The sequence below is a fragment of the Arachis stenosperma genome, chromosome 8 (genome assembly GCF_014773155.1).
Source record: "Arachis stenosperma cultivar V10309 chromosome 8, arast.V10309.gnm1.PFL2, whole genome shotgun sequence".
NCBI lineage: Eukaryota > Viridiplantae > Streptophyta > Magnoliopsida > Fabales > Fabaceae > Arachis > Arachis stenosperma.
The window spans coordinates 46,896,539-46,921,156 of record NC_080384.1 but is presented as its reverse complement, the minus strand read 5'-3'; the positions used below and the strand labels follow the sequence as shown (position 1 = coordinate 46,921,156).

The 24,618-nt window shown below is 32.5% G+C and overlaps 2 protein-coding genes across 2 annotated transcripts; one reads left to right on the top strand and one right to left on the bottom strand.

Annotated features, from left to right (window-relative positions):
- The first annotated feature begins 9,642 nt into the window (after window positions 1–9,642).
- On the top strand, window positions 9,643–15,146 carry LOC130946697 (cation/H(+) antiporter 1-like). Its single transcript, XM_057875536.1, has 6 exons — window positions 9,643–9,795; window positions 9,904–10,415; window positions 11,161–11,636; window positions 12,707–13,182; window positions 13,703–14,136; window positions 14,777–15,146. Exons 1-6 carry the CDS (start codon window positions 9,643–9,645, stop codon window positions 15,057–15,059), a joined length of 2,334 nt encoding a protein of 777 aa, XP_057731519.1. The 3' UTR covers window positions 15,060–15,146.
- A 476-nt stretch (window positions 15,147–15,622) lies between these two features.
- LOC130943778 (uncharacterized) lies at window positions 15,623–19,652 on the bottom strand. The gene is made up of 4 exons (XM_057871795.1): window positions 19,283–19,652; window positions 17,900–18,127; window positions 16,750–16,994; window positions 15,623–15,966 (listed from the first exon to the last, which is right to left on the bottom strand). The coding sequence occupies exons 1-4, from the start codon at window positions 19,517–19,519 to the stop codon at window positions 15,720–15,722; spliced, it is 957 nt and encodes a 318-aa protein (XP_057727778.1). The 5' UTR covers window positions 19,520–19,652; the 3' UTR covers window positions 15,623–15,719.
- Window positions 19,653–24,618: the final 4,966 nt, after the last annotated feature.

Sequence of the window (24,618 nt, the reverse complement as noted above, 5' to 3'; positions counted from 1 at the left end):
TTCCCTTTATCTTGAGAGTTTGTTATGATCTATCTTTTAGCGAAGATAGAGATAGTCAGGGAGATATTTGGAGGTGTTTACCTGTTTATGCAGGTATAGCTGGTGGGCTCTTTTGTTGATGCCCAACCTCTTAAAAGAGGTCGGGTATGCTTGGGCAGGCCCACCCAAGATGGGCCTTTTGATTATTGTGTCTAGCTCTGATAGTTGGGTCATGGTATGAACAGTGTCCTTGCTGGAGTCTTGGGCTCTACGAAGGTCGGGCTCAAGCATTCCGAGGCTTCCATTTTAGACGTCGGGTTCCCCCACCGTCCCAAAGGTCAGGTACTTGACGTGTTTTGAAAATTTGGATGTTGCCTCCCTTTTAAATGAGGGGCAAAGTTGGCGCGTCTATTTTCCTTGATTTGTGCGCATGTCTTTAAAGAGGAGTTATTACGCCCGTTATCCTTTGTTTCTTATAAAAGCGTCGTGGCCTTTCTTCTTTCCTCTTTTTTCATTTCTGAAAAAGCTTTGGTTATCGTTTGCGAACAGAAGCTCCTTTCTTTGTTCATTTTCGCTCTTGTGATTCCTTTTTTCAATCTCTCTAAAGTTTCGTCTTTGAAGAATTCTTTGGAGAGGATCATCCGTTGTTTTTGCTGCTTGACGTGCCTTCCTCTAGTTTGAATCAACACTAAGGTTGGTGTTTTTTGCTGAATTTATCGATGGTTTTGTTTTTCTTATGGAGCTGCTTCGTGTAATAGTGTCGATGTTGTTATACTTTGTTTTGTTGATTCTCTGCTTTAACTGTTATCGCGTTGCTTTTGCTAAGAAAGTCTTTTTATTTTCTTTCTGGGGCCGGCGTAGGGTACTAGGATTAAAAAGACTCCCTTTGTTGATTTGGAAAAAAAAAATTATCTTCGTAGAACTATAACTGTTACTGTTTTTGTTGCTTGCTTGCATCTGTATTGCCCCCAAGGGTGTCGCTGTGATGTGATGATGTTGCATGAGAGGGACACCTTTGGTTGTATCTTGGAAAAATTTGAAAAGAATAGCTTTCTTTGGTTTCATTGTTTCTGTCCGTGCTTTGTATGATGTCCGGGTTCTTTTTAGTGACGACCTCTTTTACTTTGCCTTTGTAGGGATAGATTTTATGTCTTGTTCAATTGTTCTCAACATGTTGACTAAGGTTCCTTCTAGTCTTCTAACTTGGGTAGATATCAATGTTCTGTGTTGTGTTCCTGTAGTGGATAGGGAGTATTGCGACGCCTATCGTAGACATCATAGGATCTGTGAGAGTAGGGAAGATGAGAAAAATTACGAGTTGATAGCGCCCGACCCTGAAGAGAGGGTTTGTTTTCCTCCTTTAGATATATCGGAGCGTCCTTTCTTTTATGCTTATGACTGCTTTTTTACTAAGCTAGGCATATCCATTCCTTTTACTGATTTTGAGACTGACGTCCTCTAGTCTTGTAACATGGTCCCTTCTCAGCTTCATTCGAACTCTTGCGCCTTTCTAAAAAATTTTCATCTTCTATGTCGGAAACTGGATGTCCGACCTTCCACCGAGCTCTTTCTTTACTTGTTTGTTTTGACCAAGCCCGGGACGTTAAAGGGGAAGGCTTCTTGGTTTTCCTTCCAAGCCGTTTAGGATAGGAAGGTATTTTTCATTTTTGATGAGTCTTTTCATGATGTTAAACATCGTTTCTTTAAGGTCTGAGCTGTAGAGGGTCCCCGACCTTTCTTTTTGGATGAAAATGACGAGCCAACCTTTCCTCTCTTCTGACAAGAACACCCTATAGTGACCAAGTACACCATAAATAGTTTAAACGAAGTTGAAAAAGCCTTCGTGGACGTGTTGCAAGAGTGTTGGGACCGAGCTCCTCACTTGGACACAGAGGATTTTTAGGAGACTCCAGTCAACTCCGTTATGAGTTAGGTAGTTTCCTGACCTTTAACTTTATAATTCTTTTTGAGCTGCCTTTTGTTGTTCCTGATGTGTTTTCTTCCTTGCTGAAACTATGGCTTCTAAGACCTCGTCTATGAAGTACCTTTGCAAAACCAAGAAGGAGGTGGTAGCTCAAAGTTTTCAGGGCCAAGAGACTGAGGGTGCTTCCTCCCGACTTTCTCCCCAGAAATCGGGTTCTGGCAATACTGCTTAAAGGAAGGTTATCTCTACTCTGGCTGTTCGCTTAGCTTCTCCTAACCCGACCTTGGAGAGTTGGGGTACTCCGTCGCCTCAGGGACTTCCTCCTAAAAAATAGAAGGCCTCTAAGAGCCAAGTATTAACAACAAAGATTTTGACGGGTTTGCTTGGAGTGGAAAGAATATGCTCCCTTACATCTAGATAGCCATGGATGACGTGTCCATCCAGAATCACCTTCACCATATGACTCATAACTGTATTCGTATGACGGGGTTGAACACTGCTCTGGCCAAGGCTCTAAAAAAGACCCATGTTCACGCTACTCAGGCATTCCTTGATTCTGCCCGAGCTGAGGTGGAAAAGGGTGAATGGTTTGAAGTCGGAGTTGGAGGAGGAGAATGTCAAGCTAAAGTTTGACTTGGAGATGACTCGTGCCCGAGCTATGAAAGCTGAGGCCGCGGCACTGCTGGCAGAGGAGATGAAGAAGAAAGCTGAGGAGAGTTACTCTCGTACCTATGGGGAGTTGATTGATATTTGGGAAGAGCTGAAGGCTGCCCGGGATGACTATGCCGACCTCCAGGAGCATGTGGTCGGGGAACGAACGAGATGTTCGAGAACTTGAAAGCTCAAGTTTAAGTTCTTGCCCCTGACCTAGATCTTTCTCTGTTCAGCACGGATAACATCGTCGTTGAGGGGAAGATCATGCCGGCTCCTGATGAGGATGATGGGCCTCCCTTCAACCTGAAGACTTTTAGTCCTCAGGCCGGCCAAACTTCAGAGGTCCAGAGCGAGGTTCAGCTTGAGGTCATTGTAGTGGAGACTCCTGCATCACCTACTGCTATCTCTGCTGTGCCGGTTTCCATGCACACTCCATCTCCACTTGTCAAAGGAAAAGACGCTTCTACGGGCGAGAGCCTCAACCCGCTCTTCGGTGAAAAATCTTAATTTCTTTATTGGTATCAGAATGACCCGACCTGTGGGTCCTTAAAACACTTAATTTTTTGTAGTAGTTGGTAGCTTTTTCGAACACTTTTACTTTTTAGTTGCTTTTACAACTTCATAAAGTAATGTTTCGAAGTTATTCTCTTTATGTCTCAGAGAACTTTTTCTGCATTTAAAATGAAGTTATGTCTTGGTATTTGAACATATTTTGGTTGACTTTTAGGTCTTAGCAACTTTGTTAAATTGTAAGTTATTTAGTTTCCTTTCATATTTCTGACTTCGAGTAGTCGGCCTTTATTAAGTTACTTTTACAGCTCGTTTTTTGTCTGATCTTGTTGTGGTCGATTTGTATGAGTTATTTATATAACTTCTTACATTAATTTGTACCTCGTCACTTCATCTTGCCGACCATTTTTAGGTTGGAAAATGATTTTTGCGATTTGTCGAGCTTAAATTAATGCGTTCTAGGTAGGAAACTTTTGAAGAAATAGGAGTGAAAGAAATAGGAATTTTATTAGTAATTAAGAAATTCCTTTACAGAATCTACGTGCTAGGGGCTGGAGTACCCTAGCCCTTGTGCTGGTGCCTCATTAAAAAATCCTAAAATTGGGGGAAAGAGTACACCTCAGCACAAGATTTGCTATCTAGTTGTAGTACCTTCTCAGGTTACATGCGTGTCAGGACCTCGGGAGCTCTCGCCCTTGGAGGTCGGACACTCTGTAGTAACCTTTGTCTAAGACCTATACTATTTTGTAAAACCCTTTTCAATTAGCAGCCAACTTTCCTTCTCCCGATTTTTGTACCCCGATGTCATTTCGGATTAGGATGAGGTCATTGGTGCCAAAGCTCCTCTTAATCACCTTTTGGTTATATCTTAGGGTCATCCTTTATTTTAGAGATTCTTTCCTGATCCGAGCTCTTTCTCGAACTTTTGGGATGAGGTCGAGCTCTTCTTTTTGTGCCTAGATGTTGGCTCCTTCATTATAGAATATTATTCTAGGTGACTTTTCGGTTATTTCTATGGAAATCATGGCCTTCATTCTGTAAACAAGTCGGAAGGGTGATTTTCCTGTCGTGGAGTGTGGGGTGGTCCGATATACCCACAAGACTTGAGGCAGCTCGTCAGCCGAAGCCCCTTTTGTGTCTTGTAGTTGGCGTTTCAACCCGGCCAGTATGACTTTTTTGGCGGCTTCGCCCTGTCCATTAGCCTGGGGATGCTCTACCGATGTGAACTGGTTTTTTATTTTTAGGTTGGCCACCAGGTTCCTAAAGGTTGAGTCAGTGAATTGAGTTCCATTGTCTGTGGTGATGGAGTGTGAAACTCCAAATCTTGTGACAATGTTCTTATATAAGAATTTTTGAGTTCTCTGGGTGGTGATGGTTGCTAAGGGTTCTGCCTCAATCCATTTAGTGAAGTAATCAATCTCTACTGTAAGGTATTTGACTTGTCCCAAAGCTTGCAAAAATGGTCCAAGCAGATCGAGCCATTTTGCAAATGGCCATGGCGAGATAACGCTGATGAGCTCCTCGGGTGGCGCGATGTGAAAGTTGGCGTGTTTCTCGGTGGGCACTTTGTAACGAACTCGGTTGCTTTCCTTTGTAAGGTCGGCCAAAAGAAGCCGACCCGGATTACCTTTTTAGCTAGCGATCGGGCTCCTCGGTGATTGACGCAAATGCCACTGTGTACGTCCTCTAAAACTTCTTTCATGTTAGAAGTCGGGACACACTTTAAGAGGGGTGTTAAGATCCCTCTTTTATATAGGATATTATGGACTAATATTAATTTTGTGCTTCCTTAATGAGCCTTCTAGCTTCTTTTTTGTCATTGGGAAGGATATCAAATTTGAGGAAGTTGACTATAAGAGTCATCCATCCTAAATTCTGGTGGATATGGTCAATGCTTTGGGGATCGAGTTATCCTCCTCTTTTAATATTGATGATGCTTGTAGGGTCTCTTGGATAAGACTCCTATTATTGCCCCCTGGCTTGGTGCTGGCTAACTTGGAGAGGGCATCAGCTCGGGCGTTGAATTCTTGTGTTATATGTCAGATTTCGCTTGCCAAAAAGTGTGCCAGTTGTCCTCGGGCTTCTTTTAAGTATCTTTACATAGTGGAGTCTTTGGCTTGATAGGCGCTGTTAATTTACGAAGTTATTACCTATGAATCATTGAACACCACCAGTTTTTCAACTCCCACTTCTTTAGCCAGCTTTAAGCCAGCGAGTAAGGCCTCGTACTCTGCTTGGTTGTTGGAGGCAGGGAATTCAAATCTCAAGGAGAGTTCTATCCGAGTTCTTTGATCACTTTCTAGAATTACTCCTGCTCCACTTTCGGCTTTGTTTGATGACCCATCATGTATAGGCTCCATGTGTCTGGATTTTCTGAGTTTTCGGTGTATTTGGTGACGAAGTCCGTAAGGTATTGTGACTTGATCGCTGTCTGAGCTTCATACTTTAGGTCAAACTCGGACAGCTCTACTACCCATTGTAGCATCTGTCCTGCCAAGTCTGTCTTCTGTCAGATATATTTCATTGGTTGGTTAGTGCGGACTTTAATGGTGTGAGCTTGAAAGTAGGGTCAGAGTCTTCGAGATGTGAGGATAAGGGCATAGGCGAAATTCTCTATCTTTTGATAGTTCAACTTTGCCCCTTAAGGCTTTGCTGATAAAATAGATAGGTTGTTGCCCCTTTTCCTCTTTTCAGACTAGGGCGGAGGCTATGGCCTGACTTGCCACAGCTGGGTATAACACGAGTTCTTCTCCTTTTATTGGTCGGGCAAGTATGGGTGGCTAGCCTAGGAAGGCTTTGAAATCCAGGAATGCTTGCTCGCATTCTAGAGTCCATTCAAATTGTTTCCCTTTTCTTAGAATTGACTATAAGGGAAGTGATTTTAGGGCTGATCCGGCTAGGAACCTAGACAAGGCTGTGAGCGCAAGGAGGTCGAGGTTGACAGCATCAATCGCTTTCTTCCTTTTTTGCTACAAAACTCCGTTAAATCCATCCGAATGCTACCTAAAATAAACGGAAATACACACAACTCAAAGTAGCATCCATAGTGGCTAAAAGATATTTAAATCTTGATTAAACTCAACAATTTGAATGCAAATTCACTAGTAAAAGATAGAGAAGATGCTCACGCATCAGGCTGCTAACCTTCCATTCATTTGCTGGACCTCTTTGACACAAGTTGGGCTTTTCATATTTAGTATAGCCTGACATTTGTCTGGGTTTGCTTCTATGCCTCTTTGGGTTAACATGAATCCTAAGAACTTTTTGGCCTCTGCTGCAAAGGTGCATTTGGAGGGGTTCAACCTCATTCCATGTTTCCTTATTGTAGAGAATACCTCACAGAGGTCGGACAATAATGTCGCGTCCTCTTTGGTTTTGACGAACATGTTATCTACGTATACCTCCATGAGTTTTTCCAAGTGAGAGGAAAATATTCTGTTCATTAGTCGTTGGTATGTAGCTCATGTGTTCTTTAATCCGAAAGGCATTACTACGTAGCAATAGTTGGCCTTTGGAGTTATGAACGAGGTCTTTTCTTGATCCGGCTTGTACATTGGGATTTGATTGTATCCCGAGTAGGCATCCATAAAAGACAAATACCGATAGCCTAAGGCTGATTCGACCAGAAAATCAATGCTAGGAAGAGGATAAGGATCCTTGGGGCAAGCTTTATTGAGGTAAATGTAATCAACGCACACCCTCCATTTCCCGTTTTATTTTTTCACCAAAACGATGTTAGCTAGCCACAATGGATATTTGACCTCTCTTATGAATCCTGCTTCCAGCAAGACTTGTACTTGCTCTTCCACGACCTGTGCCCTTTCTGGTCTGAGCTTCTGACACTTTTGCTGGATAGATCAGGAGCCCGGGTACATTGTGAGTTTATGGGACATCGGGTCGAGATCTATGCCAGGCATGTCTAAGAAAGCAAGGAAGAGTGAGGAGTTTATAAGATGAAAGACCCATTAACTTAACACCTTAAGGTTTTGAGTTGGATGTGGTGTCTTCTCATCTTATGTTCTCTCACTTGATTCCTCCCCGAGGTCTCCCCGGTTGTCGAGAGCTCTCCACAGTTGGCCCAACAGTATCCTAGGGGTCTTATTGGTGCATCCTCTAGGCCGAACAGGTTGTCTGGGTAGACTTTTAAGTCCTTTTCTTCCTACCCAAGCTTGTCAAAAGTAGATTTGAACAGAATGTCTACTGAACTGTCTTGGTTTATCAGGGTTCTATGGAGGTTAGCGTTTGCGAGGATCATTGTTATTACTATGGGATCGTCGTGCCCGGGGTTACCCATTCAACGTCTTCTTTAGTGACTGAGATGGTAGATAAGTCGGGTAGTTTAGTTCCCTCCCCGACTTGGTATACCTCTTTGAGGTGCCTTTTGCATGATGATTTCAATATCCCTCCTCCAGCGAATCTCTTATTGATCATGTGTATGTGTTACTTTGGGTCTGAGGTTGACGCTCTTTTCGTTCGTCCTCTTCATCCCTCCTTCTCTTCCTCTGGTCATCCGATCTATTGGATACGTACCTGTCTAACTGACCTTCTCTGACCAACTTTTCTATGACATTTTTCAGGTCGTAACATTCATTAGTGGGGTGTCCATAGAGCTTATGGTACTCACAGTATTTTGTCTGACTTCTCGCCTTCTTATGCTTGATTGGGCGAGGAGGCGAATAATTAACAAATTAACACAGATAATTAACTTCTTCACTCACATTATAATTGGGACAATAAAAAAAATATTTGTTTGAATTTGAACCTGTTCCAGTCCACTTTAAAACAGGACAATAACCACAACCACACCATTCAGGCACTCATGCTGCCCTTCCACAGTTCTACATCCTCGTTGACTAGCCACTCAAATGTGACCGGACAAAGCTCCCTGCATTAGTGCTATCACCTCTCATCATGATTTTTTAACATCAACATCAATTATCAAAGAAGAAAAAAGAGATGAAGAAGAAGAAGGAGAATATGAAAAACACAAGATAAAGTGCTCTCTGCATATTTGGGATTTGGGTTTTATATTGAGGAGGGCCAACTTGGGGTCAAATTAGAATGAATCCATACCACCTAGCTGTTGGGACTGTCTAGCGTGGTAAAAGATGGCTATATTAGCACTCTAAAAACTCACTCAACACTGGAAACGACAATAAAAACCACTATGGTGTGCGAAATTCTATTTGGGGATTGCTATAGAAAAATTGGAATCTCAATTATCAAATTAAATAATTGTGTGAATCTAAAGGACTATTATGAAGATTTACTTGCATTTTTTTAATGTGTTCAATTATTTTGCTTTATATTATAAAAAAAATATAATTTACATAATTTTAATGATGGAGCCAATCATATAGAAGGCATTTAAAAAAAAAAGTCATTGAAAGATTTTCGAAAGTGTTAAAAACCAAGATTTCTAATTTTAAAATTGATGCCAAATTATTCAATTAGAAGACAAAGAGTAATTTAAATATTTGTTCTACTATACTTAATTTTACTAGGTGACAAAATAAAAGTGATCAATTGTTCGATCAATATTCTACTGAGAACTTGATAAGAAATGAGGAAGGTTTGAGGCTGAATCAGAATAGCAATGCTGATGCTATCCAAATCAAATAAATGGCAGAAATTCAAAAAATTATTGTAGAATAAATATGTGCAAATAAAAAATTATTGTAGAATAAATGTGTGCAAATCATAGACATTGGATTAGTAAAAAATTATTCACATTTTTTTTTGTTTTACTTCAGGTAACATCTTGTTTGGACTTGTTTACACTAAAATAGTTTATAGAACAGAATAATTTAGGTTATTTTTTATTAAAGATTATTATTTAAAAAACTAGTACAAAGTATATTATATATGGACAAGTTTAGAACAATGTTTATAAAATGCTCAATTGTTTTATAAGTTATTTTTTGAATTCTACTACTAGTCTACTACTACTCCATTCTTTAATTGATATGTTACTGCAACTTAGCTTTGAAATTTTAAATTTTAAGTTTTTAACTAAACAAATTTGATTAAACTAATACCTAGTAATATTATTTCCATACACACTATTTTTGAAATTTATACTTCAGAAAAGATAATTTCTAATTTAAAATACATACTCACTAAAAACATTAAAATGTTATGAAATATAATCAATTAATTTTTTAGTTTTATTCTAAGATATTTTTACATTTAAATTATTTTAAATTAAAATTACATATTCAAAATGACCAGACCAAACATGTTTTTCTATTTTCGGTTTTTAAAAACAAAAAACATAAAAATAAGCCAAACATATTTTCAAAAAAAATTAAAAATCTGAAAACAAATAAATTACCATTTTATAAGATAAAATTAAATTATATCATTTTCGATTTTATAAATTATAAATAGTAGTGAAGGAAGACAAAGTAAAATGTCCTAATGTTTTTGTACCACCAATCTTCCACCAACAATATAGGATCTGAAATTTAAAAAACTTGTTTTTTTTTTTATTCCAGAAAATTCATACAAGATTTTGATTCTCTAGCAAGACTTGATTAATTCTTCCTGAATTTTAACCTTTCTACAAAAGCACAATGGATGCCACCGGCAACATGTTCTGTGATTCTGATCTTGTTAACCCTCTAAGCTCAATGGGGATGCAAGTGGCATGCATTCTTGTTGTCTCACACTTCTTCAATGTTGTGCTAAAAACAATGGGTCAAACTGGCCCTGTTGCACAAATTCTGGTAATTAATAATAATCCAATCAACTTAGTGCAAAAATATAATTTTCTTTCTCTATCTCACACAAAATATTTCTAATTTCCATTTTCATTATTATTAATTGTTCCACAGGCTGGTTTGGTACTAGGACCAATGTCACATATTAATTATATAAAGAAAACTTTTTTCCCTGCAAGTTCAATAAACTACTATGAAGTTGTGAGCTTCTTCTGCCGCATACTCTTCATGTTCTTGTTTGGTTTAGAGATGAACATTCATTACACACTGCGGAATTGGCGTCTAGTATGCTTGGTGGCTTGTGGTGGTGGATTAATGGGTGCTATCTTTGGTATTTCTGTCTCTTTTTATTTGTACCAAGAGTTACAATCCAATGCACCTATGCAATATTTTTGTATGATCATCATGCTTGTCATATCATACACAAGCTCCCCTATGGTCATTCGTCTGGCGGCCGAGTTGAGGTTTGGTGCGTCCGACGTCGGCCGGATCGCCGTGTCTGCTGCCGTGATCACAGAGATGGGATGCTTGGTGTTCTTCAATATAATGGTTAATTTCAATAAGAAAAGATTCTTCTATAGTTTTGCTTGCGTTTCAGTCACTGGCGTAGTCATTGTTATAAACAGGTACTTATTCTTTTTCTCTCAGATTTACAGAATTGCTAATAAAAGAATTTTATATAATGCCTAATTTTGTTTATGAAATTTTGAGTGATTATCAAAATAGCATGTAAGTGAAAAAATAATCAAATTATCCCTTAAATTTAAAAAAATGAACATTTAGGATAAAATACTACTAATTTCTCAAACGCAATACATCTATATACTATTCAGAGATAATAAACATCTAATATCCTATTGAATCGAACATTTTTAAATTCTTATTGTACACATTATACAAATACTCCATTGACTTCTTATACTTCTTCATCAAATAAATACCTTAAATTGATTAGTTAGAATAATTTTTGTTAATTAATTTTATATTAGTATAAAAAATAAAATAAGTCTAATTAACTAATTTAAAATATATATTTGAATATATTGAAGTCTTTAAGTCATCTTACTGTTAAAAATGTTACGCTAACAGCCTAACTCTTTAATACCTTATGTAACTATTATGTTTTTACGGTGGTAAATGCTATGATGTCTTTAATATTGTGCTTAAATTACTAAAATAAATAAATAAATAATATTTAATAAATTTTAAATATTTTATTTTTTATTTTAAAAAATAAATTAGATAATTTAGACACCACAACAAAAAAAAATCATAAAATTCACATTTATCAATTAAAAGACTAATTTAATTATTTTTAAAAAACTGAAATTTCATTCTGAAGTTTTGGAGTACGATTTAATTTGCAAACAGGTACTTAGCCGTTTGGTTGAATGGGAGAAACCGAAACCAAAAGTACCTGAAGGCTCCTGAGCTGTTACTAATCTTGTTTTTGCTTCTAGTGAGTTCCATGGTCATAGAAATTTGGGGTTTCAACAGTATTCTTAACTGTTTCTTGATAGGCCTTGCATTTCCAAGGGAAGGCAAATCAGCTAGAACACTTCTCCATAAACTCGGCTATTCAATTTACAATTTTGTCCTTCCAGTCTACTTTGGATACTTAGGGTTACAATGCGACATTATCAACGCTTTCTGGAACTTGAATCGCTTGACCAATGTCGCCATCTTGGTCCTGTTAGGGATTGGAAGCAAGCTCAGTGGCACTCTTCTTGTGTGCCGTTACCTTCAGTATCCAACTAGTGAAGGAATCTTCCTTGGATTTGTCTTGAACACACGAGGCTATGCTGATCTTCTCTTTATTGGTGCTTCTGCTAAGCAAGTTATTGTGAGTGTAATTCTTCTCTTGAGGTGTGTTTGGAAAATCTGCACATATTCAACTTTTAAGTCAATATCAAAAATCGGTTACTATTACGAATCTGATTTGATTATGTTGTTTCTGAAATTTGCTTATAAACATGAATGTGTTGTTTATAATAAGCTTTTAACATGGGTTATGCTAGGTCAATGACTTTCTTGAATAAACATGAACAACGGCTCTTAAACGGCTCTTAAAATTGGCTCTTAGAATAACCATTCACACATCTAGTGAATTGAAAATCCGATATATCCATTGTTCACATTATTTAATATTTTCATTGTCTACCTATACTTTTCCTTTTAACATTGTAAGGCGATTTTGTATTCCAATATATATTGGCTGATTTTGTGGCATACATGTAGCACTAATTCACCACTTATTTATATAATTGTCTCTTCATATAACTGAGTATACAAGTATTTGAAATGTTGAGATGTAAAGTGAATTGAAGATTTTTTTTTTTTTTGGTTGAATTGTAATGTTATATACACATAAAAAAGTAGCTGCCAAATCAGCCACCATGTATTTATGTATAAATACATGTGTAGTTTATTTTATTTTTAATATATATTTTGTATTTCATGTATATTCTACACAGAAGACTAGTTTTGGAGGCTGATTTGGTATACACCTAATATGGTTAATTAAAAAAAAATTATGATAATGAAGTTACTAAAATTGATAAGAAATAAACATAAAAAATAAAAAAGTGATAAGAAATAATTGTTTGAATTATTTAATATTTTATATTTGAGATCAATTTAATTAAACCATGAAATAATCATTTTCTGCTTATAATCATAAACTTCGAAATATTGCTTTAAGAGTATTCCCATAAAAAAACATCTCGCATAATTGTTGAATTCAAATTATAATCTTTCACCCGAACATACTTGAAGACAGGTTGTTATTTATTTATTTTATTTTATAAAAGCTAGTTAACCATGCTTCCCAAAGACGTTCTTGACTGAATTAATCAGAAATTGTAATGTGAATATCCATATGCTAACTCTGCTACTTATTTGTAGACTTTTGATCCAGAAGCTTACAATGTGTTGCTAGTATCAATAGTACTCAACACAGTCATATCTGGGATAACTGTGGCTTTTCTATCAAGAGGGGAAGAGAGATTGTTTGTAACAAACCATACTGCATTGGAGCCACAGAGCTTGGAAGATGAGCTTCGAATTCTGGCTTGTGTATACGATCCTCGCCAAGTGTCTGCAGTATTATCCACAGTTCTAGCATTACATGGCAATAAGCAAACACCATCGACCACCTATTTGATGCATTTGATAGAGCTTGTTAAGAAGATCAAGACTAACGTGCTGTTTCATGAAAAGGAAACCGCCGAGATTAGCGACGACGAAGACTATGGTGGCAATGATGTGGTGGATATTAATAATGCATTAGATGCTTTCACTGCAGACACAAAGGTTTTGGTACACCAAAGAAGGGCAGTGTCTTCTTTCTCAACTCTTTATGAAGATGTTTGCAATGATGCAGAAGATCTTCAGGTATCAATCCTTTTTTTTCCCCTTAATCGATTGTTGATTCATGTTTCGCATAAGATTGGAGAATTATTACATTGATTGAACTCAATACTTGAAAAGGCACAACATTTTTAGCAAATTGGCTCATCAACACATGCAGCTACGACTTATGAAACTAAATAGTCATTTTTAAACTCTTCTATTTCTTATTTTGATTATTGCTCTTTTTTTAGAGATATAAGCCTGTCCAAAAATGCTATGTGCATACAAAAAGTCAGCTACTATGTGTTATTTAACTCATTTTCAATGTATATTTTGTATTTCAACATGTATTCTATACAAATAATTGATTTGGTGAATGATTTTGGTGTACACATAGCATAGTTGAGTCTGTCAGAGCTTTAATAACTTTTTCATTGTCCGCATGTTAGTTTGTTTCTTTAGTATCTGCTTTGTCTTCATTTCAGTCAAATAATTTTGTTCTTGCATTTTTGCTTATTTTTGTATGAACATAGTGTTAACCTTCTTTCTTTTGTTCACATAGGTATCAATCATTATACTTCCCTTTCACAAGCACCAGCGAATTGATGGAAAACTGGAGAGTGGAAAAGAAGGGATAAGAATTACAAACCAGAAAGTTCTAAGGCATGCTCCTTGTTCTATTGGTGTGATTATTGAAAGAGGACTTGCCAGATCCCCTGGTTTCTCAAATCTAATTTCATCTGATAACATACAAAATGTTGCAACACTTTTCTTTGGCGGCGCAGATGATCGTGAGGCGATTGCTTGGAGCTTACGAATCTCCAAGCATCCGCGCGTCAATCTGACAATAATTAGATTCTTGCTGTCCTCTTCTGCTGTACAAAATGAACAGATCAAAAGTGGAGAATCCGAGGAAAAAGAGATTTTGATGTCGCTGACTGGAGAAGAGACGGTGAATGAGATTGATAACACATTCATGGTTGATTTCTATAACAGGTAAATTATGATGCAAAAGATACTTTGATTTTACTTACTATCTATGAAGCACTTGATACAGACAAAGAACACACGACACAAAATATGGACATAAATTAACCTTTTCTTAATGTTTCTATGTTTTTTTAATTATAAAATCATTTTAGATATCTTTTATATTATAATTAACATAATCTAAGAATAAGATTAGATACATCAACATGTATTGTATTTGGATGTGTTCAAAAGTGTTTGGAGAAATATTTTTCATTTTTTATTAAGATAGTCAGATGAATGTTGCATCTAAAATTTGTCTGACACTTAATTATGACAACTCAACAAAGTGTTTATACTTCATAGCCACTATGCATGATATGTAGCTTAAAATCTACTATCTTAAATTCTATATTTGTCATTAAACTGTTAATTATATCATCACTTTGATTCCCAAACCATTATAATACTAACAATTTGGTTCTCAAAAAGCTACAGTATATCTTGTGACCCTAAAAAATGTATTTTGTTTAATTAAATCATTCACATTCACTATAATTGTTCCATGGCTAGTTTAATATTTTGCTCCTAATTGCATGATAAAATTACCATGTATGTATCTTATTTAAATATTCATATTCGGATTTGTATTTATGTAACATAACAGGTATGTGACTTCAGGCCAAATTGGATATGTGGAGAAGTTTGTACATGATGGAGCAGAAACATTAGAATGTTTAAAAGAGATTGGGGATTTATACGCTTTGTTTATAGTAGGAAGGGGTGGTAGAGGGCAATGTTCATTAACAATTGGTATGAGTGATTGGGAAGAGTGTCCTGAACTTGGTACAGTTGGTGATATTTTGGCTTCTTCAGATTTTGATATTCAAGGCTCAGTTTTAGTGGTTCAACAACACAGAGATGCCAAGAAAGGCATAATAAGTGATTAGTGTTATTAAAAGTACAATTTAGTTACCCTTAGGCTTATTCTTGTACTTAGTTTTTCATGAACATATGTGTATAAATGAAAATTTTTTTGGTAGGTTATTAAGAATAGAACTAATAAGGACTAACTTATCTGCTTATTTAGAAATTTTAGACTTCCACATCTTCGGATCCTCTGATGAAGTGTGCGCTACCAAAGTTGTCCATGAGTTTTTTATTTAGCTTATCCTTACAAACACTTAAAGAGTTAACAAAAAAAAAAACCTTAGAAATTCATGAACTCTCATATCAGGTAGTGAAAAAGAGTTCCATTCAATTTGATGGGCATTTATAAACATTGATGAACTATAATAGCTGGAAAAAATTTTTTCAAAGATACTTGTCCTGTTAAATGCATTTATTTTACATTTACCGTTTCATTATTATCAGCTGGATTTAATTTATTTCTTTCAATGATAAATAATGAGTCGAGTGCTTTTGCTGGTAGCCGTAGGTAAAATTGTATACCTTCGCTTACTTGCTTTGATTAAATTAAAGGGCAGCTATTTAATAGAAAAGAAAAAAAAAATACTATAACAAACATTCTACTAACCAAATAGCATAGGTGAGTAATATAATTAGGATATAGGTGGAGAAGATTATTCAAATTCTTTGAGGAAATCAATTCAAAACTTTTTTATGAAGTCATAAATGTGATTACTGATTTCCTCAGCTGTTTCATGATTGTTGAAGTGAGCAACACCCTTTTGAATAATCACTTCCTCCAAATTTGGCACATCTTCTTTGAAACCTCCACCGTGAACATAATCTTTCATCCCCAGTGAGGTGTATACCATGTCTAACTCACCTGCAATGTATTTCACCGGCACCTTGATCTTCACTCCGCTCCATGGTGCATGAAGCTCCCAATTTCTGCAAAATGTAAATGCTAGTTAGTGTCATGACAATTTTATTTGGTGGTAAAAAGTTTCGATAAATTCGTTATTATTGGTTAAGCCTACTAAGATTAGGACATGCTTTCAGACTCAACGAGTGCTTACAGATTTATAGGTCATTTAAAAAGAGTTTTCAAAAGAATCGAAAAGATTCGAATCCACTTCTTTTCAAAATATATTGCGAGTTTTTATCACATGTGACAACTCTCTTTATGAGTTATAAATTTAAAATCTCGCTCTTGCTTCAAAGCTCACATACATTGGTTATCTTCCCAATTTCCCATGTACCTGATGAGGACTATAGAGTTCAATAATTTTTTTAAAAAAAACATACTAATTTGATCTTGAACAAATTAATTAAGACACAAAATTTACTCCTAGAAGATATTATATTCTTACGTGGTTTTTAAATGACCAATATACCAGCATATTTAGTACTAATAAAAAATTAATATTCTGATAAACTAATCCTTAAAAATTGTTTTGCTAAATAAGTTTCAACTACACTTTTTTTTTACTAATACTCAGAAAACTATAGAATTAATAGCTAACAAAAAATGGAATTGGTCATTAGGATCTATCCTATTAATAACTAATGAAACATCTTTGAGAGACATATTTGTTGGTATATTTAATTTCAATCTTTCAGGAATCAAATGATCAGATGTTCATATTGATAATAAGAAATTTAATTTTCTTACCATCTAAGACAAAATTAAACAAGCAGGAAGAATAAAATATTGCAGATCAGAGAACTTACAAGTTGAAATTCCTATAGTAATTCAATCCACCAGTGAAGCCTGTGCTTTCGAATTTGGAGACGTAATAGGCTAAATCTTGCGGTGAGAGCCAAGATGGCAATGCTTCTTTCATATCAGGATTGAAGCCAGTTCCAAACTCACCCTTGGGAAGGATCGGAGGACCCGTCTTGCGTGTCGTGAGGATGTTCTTCAACACATACTCAGTCCCAACTTCACCCATCTCTGCTTCCATTTTTCCTGGTTCCTATTGCCACCAGCAAAGAGAGTGCTATTACAGTCAGAAACCAAATAAATTTGGATCGTGAGATCACATTAAGAAACATAGTCACAGCTGACAGGTTCTATATATCTTGTAACAACTACTATGTGCAATTCAAAATCAGCTACTAATATAAAATACATATTTAAATACAAAATACGCATTAAAAATAAATTAAACATTATATATATTTATACATAATTATATAGTAGCTGGTTTGGCATAAACATAGCATTCTTTATCAATATATTTTTTTATTTTAAAAAATAATTATATTAGGTGTATATCAAAATTAATCACTAAAATTAACCATCAATATAAAATGCATATTGAAATACAAAATACACATTATAAGTTAAACTATAACTAATTTTAATGTGTAAATAACATTTTTGTTTAGAAGTGAATATTGTCACTTCTATTTTTTTTGTTGTGACTTGTCACTTCTATTTTAATAACGTCACTCCTATTTTTTAAGAAATTCATGCAACCATATATGACAGTTTTATACTGTATACTGTTTACGCTGTGTAATATACAGTGTAAAAATATCATATGCAAAGTGACATTATCATAAATAAAAATGACAGTATCGTTTCCCCTCAAAACTTAAATACATAATCTCTTAATTAAATTTTAAGCTACATGTCATCTCAACTAATTATATTTCTATTATTTATACGTACAAATACGATTAATAAAAGAGTAAATCAACACGTATGTCAATAACTACTATATTAATACACTAATAATCACTGGTGTCGCATTTTATTCCTTAAAAAGGAGAATACGATATAATGGTATCTTTTCATCTATAATTTAACTTTTTGAGAGATATGATGTTTTAAATTTCTATACCAGTTTAACCTTTTAGATGAGAAGAGTGGAACCTGAAATCTGCAGATATAATAGTCATCTCCATAAATTGCACGCATGGCGTCAACGGTGGGAACTTTGAAGTTCCTTCGGACAAAGGGGACGCTAAGGCATACATAGGCTTTGATAATTTCAGGTCGAAACATGCAAAAGTACCAACCCATTATGGCACCCATATCATGTGCTACCAAGAACACTTGTTCAACACCCAGCCATTTTATAAGCGCAACAAGGTCACCCACCTAATATCACAATTCATACACAAATATTTCAGCTATCACCTTAAACTGCTAGATTTATGATTTTTTTTTAATGAGCAATGCTACATAATCGGTAAATATTATTATTTTGGCCATGTTCAGCAATAATTTACACTCATACACAGGAGTTTTGCATACAAGAAGCATATAGTTTACACATAAATTTACCGGAGTTTGCACACATAAATCAATACAGTTTGCACCCACATTTTTCAGAATTTGTGCGCTAGTAAAATTTATTTGTTAAAGACAATTTAGTGTTTATACGGATCAAATCATGGCCAAAAATACTGAAAATTGCTAGCTCTCAAGAGTTTCTCTTTTTTGCTTTTTTTTCTTTCTTCAATAGGGTTTTAAGTAATTTTTTTTTGACTTTGTAAAAACATTCCGATTTTGGATTTGGAAAATTTAAAAATGTTGGTTTTATTCTATTATTAATTTATTTTCTAAAATAGTGAAGTGTTCATAATTTCATATATCATGTGAGTATTCATAGCTTACTTGTAAAAGATAATTAATGTTTGTTCTACTTTGTGTACATTTCTCTATATCTTTTACGGTATGAAATTAAAGACAAAATATTATCTATTAAAAAAATTAATTATTAAATCCATTACTAAATTAGGTAATATGTATTTGTTTATATTTTGTATTTTAGTAGGTATTCTATAAAAAATATGCATGATTGAGAAAATAAATTTGTTATCTTTCATCAAAGTAAAAAGTATATAAAAAATAGTGTATATAATATTTGTTTTTTATAAAAAGAGAAATTATTTTATTAGTCTCTATTATTTTATCAAATCTGTAATTAAGTGTCTAGATATATTTTAAAAGTTTTTAACTAAATTTCTACACCAGCCATAAATTTAGAATCACACTCTTATCCATCCAAAAATATTTAACTTAATTATTTTCTAGTGATGCAAAATGGATAAAAACAGTTTAATAACGTTTACTGTAAAAAAAATTAATTGCACATTCCAAATGAATGTAAGGATCTAATTAAAAAATTTTAAAATTTAGATATTTAATTAGAAATTTATGAACCTGTCTATTCAGTAACAAACTAATTTAACCTTTATAAAGCTATATATAACTCTAATTATAAAGCATGGATATTGTTATGTTACCCACAATGTGAAAACTGGTGTAGCTTGTGATGGAAGGTGGAGCATCGGTGTCGCCGTAGCCGCGGAGATCGGGAGCGACGCAGCGGTAGCCTTTGGAGCTGAGATCTAGAATCTGGTGGCGCCAGGAGTACCAAAGCTCCGGGAAGCCATGGAGGAACAGCACCACAGGGCCTTCTCCTTTTTCTGCTATATGCATCTTGATGCCGTTTACTTCCACTATTCTGTGCTCTATTCCCTCCATCTTTCTCTTGATGCCTCAGTGTAGTTGAAATTGACGCATAAGATTCTTTAATTCTTAAGAGAAGACCAACTACTAATAATCTTAACACCTTTTCTTTTGCCGGGCACACACAATAATAAAGGAAATAAATGAGGGAAACGGGCGTGGAAGGAGAAATTATAAAATCTACTTCTACTTAATATACTAAAATTAAAATTTTTTTTCAGTTGAATTTTTTTTAACTAATAAAAATGAGTGTTAATTCTTCATAAATCCATTTTTCTTTCAAAATAAATATATTTAATAAAAAATACATAATTATATTAATTTAAAAAATATTTTTATTATAATTATATAAAATTAATATTTAATACATTATTAAATTATTTATTAATTATCAATCAAAAATATTTTTAATTATTTTAATAAATAATATTTAATTATATTAATTTAAAAATATCTTTATTATAATTATATAAAATTAATATTTAATATATTATTAAACTAATTATTCAAAAATATTTTTAATCATTTTAATTATATTAATACCATTCTAATTCTTATTCATTATCCAATAATTTTATTAGTAGCAAATTATTACCTTAATGGTAACTATTTATAATAATAATAATAATAATAATAATAATATTTATTAGGATAAATATCAAATTCTATTCCTAATATAAAAATATAAAGTTTTATTTCTTTTATTTTATTTTACCACTATAAAAGACTGTGTATACTAGAAGAAAATATCATTTGTTTACCAAATACTCTTTCATTTGATACAACAATTATTTTTCTTCTTATGAAGCGTCGTTGTAAAAAAGCAACCTTCGTGGACATAAACCACCATACTCGATCTCCAACTCCCGTGCTCATCATTCAAAGTTATATATGATATGTTATCCATGAAGCATTTATAGACTATGTGTTATCATGTATGCATAAATAAAAAAAGCTTCGTATTTAAATTTAAGTCCTTTACCTGTTTGTGTGGTATATTGTAGTGTGAAATTACTTTCAATTTGTGTCGTGCAATGATATTATGGTCTAATTTAAATTTTTACTTTAGAGCTGTATTATGATTTTATCTCATCATTTTTTCTTAGATATGAAGTTGACATATTTTCATTTATTATTATTATTGAAATGGATGTGATATGAAATTTACAAAAAAAAAAACTCTCACACTCAATTTATTTTATTGTAGTCTTCTATCTCTTCTATTTCTTTTTATTTTCTTCTTATTCATTTTATTTTATTTTAAATGTTATATAATTTATTATAATTTATACCAATTAATTAATTATAATTAATTATATCAGTTAGTTTAATTCACTGATTTATAATATACATAATAAAATAGATCATTTGTTACTTATAACGTTAATTCTTCTAAAATCTAAATCTGAATAATTATATTTTTACTTTTTGTTATGAACAAAATATTATTAAGAATGAATAATAATTAACCACTCATACTTTTAATTAAAGTGTTTGAATGATTTTTATATTTATTAATATTAATTGTTGATTATTTTTTTGTAAATAAATCCAATTTGTTAATTCATAATTGTATTATAATTTACATGTTAATCAAATCGCATCGATTCGATTTATGTTAAAATAGTGAAAAATAAATAAATCGAATACGTTTCCATCGATTTATGCATAAATTATGACAGCCAAAATAAATCGAATTGTATTTGTGCAAATCTAAAGTTTTTTTTATCCTTTTCCATGGTGTCATTGTCCTTCCCACCTAACATATAATGCATGACTTGACATGCTCTATTATAGATTTATAGTGATTCTTCTTGCATTTATTTTTAATTTTGAATTATCTTTTAATAAATTTCATATCAGATAAAAAATATAATTTCATTTATTGATAATATAAAATATTTTTTTAATTATTTAATAATATTTATTTTTTTAGATAATTATTCACACAGTTAATATAAAAAAAATTAATTTTCTTAGCGTAATATTATACAATTGAATGCACATGCAAAATTAATATATGCTCATAATGCATTAAAATTAAAATCTTAAATATTTTTTTTCAACGAAAATAAATCAATCTCATATTTCTTTTAAATCATCTACAATTTTTTTAAGAAATAAAAAATAATCTTTCTTTGTTTGTTAAAAGTAATATGTTATTATTTTAAAGGTTTAATTATACGGCTAATCTTTATAATTTCACTAAATTTATAATTAGGTTCTTATAATTTTTTTTTCAATTGAATTCTTACACAATTTTTAATTTTATAATTAGTTTTTTTGTGTGTCAAAAATGTTATAATTAAGAAGATATTTCTTCCTAAAAACTTCTTTGACAACATATTTTTAGGGTTGGGTTCTTTATCACATGTTTTTACGGAAAAATATTTCGTTAATATTAACGTTTTTTATATAGAATAATCTAATTACAAAATTAAAAATAGTGTATAGATTCAATCAAAAAAATATAAAATCTTAAATATAGATTTAGTAAAATTATAAAGACTAGCAGAATAATTAAACCTTTACAAATATTTAAATATTGTTACATTAATTTAATCAATTAGGTGATTTGATACATAAATATGATAATTAAATAATCATGCAAATTTTTTAAGATATAATTCAATACAATTTTTACTTTTCAAGTTTATTAAAATTAATTTTTTAAAACATAGTTTTATAAAAAAAGTATAGCATTTTTGTTTTGTTAAATCAATCCAAAAGTAACTCTAAATAAGTACAAGCAATAATAATGATGTCAGCTGATAAAAGTAAAAAATTTTAAAATTTAAAATCAGCATAATAAACATAAATAGAGAAAAAGTTTTAATCATAAATAGACTTTGATATCAATAATTTAATTAAAACATATAAAACATCTTTAATTTCTAAAAAATATAAATATGAGCACATGTTTTTAATATATTAAAAAGTTTAATTTTAATATACTAACGGCATAAAATAATTTATATAATTATTTTATTTTTTAAAATAGTTTTTGTCTATTTATTCTGGACTTTATGTCAGGTTGCTTATATAAAAAAATTATTCAATCATATAAATATAAAACTATTTCATAGAATATATAAAAATTAAATTATTTACTGAATATAAAATATAAAATAGGAAAAAAGACAAATAGGTCCCTGACTTTTCAAACTTTTGACAAATACATCCCTGACAAAATTTAAATACAAAAAAGTCTCTGACTTTAACAAACGGAGGACAATTTAGTCCGTCTATTTGCCTCTCATACACCTAACGGAACTGGCTGACGTGGCTGAAACGGTGTCCAGGTGTCCGTTACGGTGCCACGTTGGAAGGGGAAAAAAGTTCGAAGGACAAATAAGTCCTTGACGTCATTTTACAAATAAAGTTCGAAGGACAAATAGGTCATTGAGAAATTTTTTTTTCAAAATTAATAAATTCATTTCCTAAATTCTCTCATATACCTCTCTCCATTTTATATTTCTCTCTACTATTTTTACTATATATAATATATTTTATATTAGTAATTTGACAAATCAAATATGTCATTCGATATTTTTTTACAATTAAAATATTTTAAATGTAAAATTATACACATTAAATTATTTTAAATTTTAGATAACGAATGTTAAAATTAATTACTAATAAAAATTAGACTTTTCATATAAAAATAATAACTAAAAATCTTATTATTTAATTTATCTGCAGATATCTTGGTCTTCTTAGTCAGAAATTTTTGTCAACTTACGACTTTTTGTAAAAGTAGTTTGTTTTATAAATCTTTTGTGTCTGCATTTATACTGTTAGAACAAAGTGAGCTATAATTTAAAAAAAAAATATTCTCGTAATGTTATTATGCATAAAATACTAGTTCTAATAATACACAAATGCACTAATGCTAACTTAATACATGAATGATGCACAAATGAACTAATGCTAACTTGATGCATAAATGAACTGATGCTAACTAATGTCACTGGTATGATGAAACTGAACTAATGCAATTAACAAATTCTAATATAATACACAAATGCACTAAAACTAAACTACAATTTAAGAAAAGAGTAGAAACATAACAAGCCCAATTTCTACAATTTTAATACAAATAATTTAAATTGTAGAATAAAACAAGTTAACTAGATTTCAAAATACAAGCATAATTTTATCAGAATGATTTTAATATGGAAAGAAAATTGGTGTTTGATTGAATATTGACATTTGAAGTGTATTACAGTATTGTGAAAATTATTCAACACGCCCCACGTGTGGCTAATGCTGCCACGTGTTCAACACGCCCCCACGTGTTGGCCAGAATGATGTCACGTTCACCGCCCCCACGTGTTGACTTCCCACAAAAAAAATCCACCCATCTATAATTACACTACATTCTCTCATTTTCAACAAAAGCACCAATATTTTTTTCATACAAAAAAAAAATTAGCCTAATTTTATAAACTAAATCTCATAATAGAAGCATAATAGAAGTATAATGAAACCTGTACACTGTTTCAGCCACGTCAGCCAGTTTCGTTAAGTGTATGAGAGGCAAATAGACGGAAGGACTAAATTGTCTTCCGTTTGTTAAAGTCAGGGACTTTTTTATATTTAAATTTTGTCAGAGATATATTTGTCAAAAGTTTGAAAAGTCAGGACCTATCTGTCTTTTTTCCTATAAAATAATGGGGGCATCTAGTGTACAGATGCATTTGTAAAGATTTTTGTCTTTTATGGTTATTTGTTGATTTTAAAAGCATATCACTAAAAGTGTTGCTTAAAGAGAAAGTTTTACCCTTAATCGTTAACTTGGCTCTGATACCAATTTTTAAAATGTAATTTCTATTAACTCTTCGTAAATTTTTAAAATGTAATTTCAAAATTTCTATTAACTCTTCGTATTTTGCTTTTATAATTTGTATAGATTTGGTTGGTGGTACTTTATAATTTGCAGTTTCATAATCAAAAGTATTGACTATTTCTACTATTACTAATTCTGATTTCATTTTTATAGTTTTTCAATCTTGTTTTAATTTATAATATTCTTTTTTGCATGGATTATTGTATATAAGATCTTTTATCTGTTTGTCCTTTTCTTAATATAATTTTCAAATCCTCAAAACTTC

Coding starts and splice junctions, on each gene's coding strand:
- LOC130943778 (XM_057871795.1), bottom strand. CDS start 19,519: ATGGAGGGAATAGAGCACAGAATAGTGGAAGTAAACGGCATCAAGATG. Junction 16,995..17,899: donor ATTATATCTGCAGATTTCAG/GTTCCACTCTTC, acceptor TGGTGGCAATAG/GAACCAGGAAAAATGGAAGC. Junction 15,967..16,749: donor TACTATAGGAATTTCAACTT/GTAAGTTCTCTG, acceptor TACATTTTGCAG/AAATTGGGAGCTTCATGCAC.
- LOC130946697 (XM_057875536.1), top strand. CDS start 9,643: ATGGATGCCACCGGCAACATGTTCTGTGATTCTGATCTTGTTAACCCT. Junction 10,416..11,160: donor GTAGTCATTGTTATAAACAG/GTACTTATTCTT, acceptor ATTTGCAAACAG/GTACTTAGCCGTTTGGTTGA. Junction 11,637..12,706: donor TGCTAAGCAAGTTATTGTGA/GTGTAATTCTTC, acceptor CTTTTGATCCAG/AAGCTTACAATGTGTTGCTA.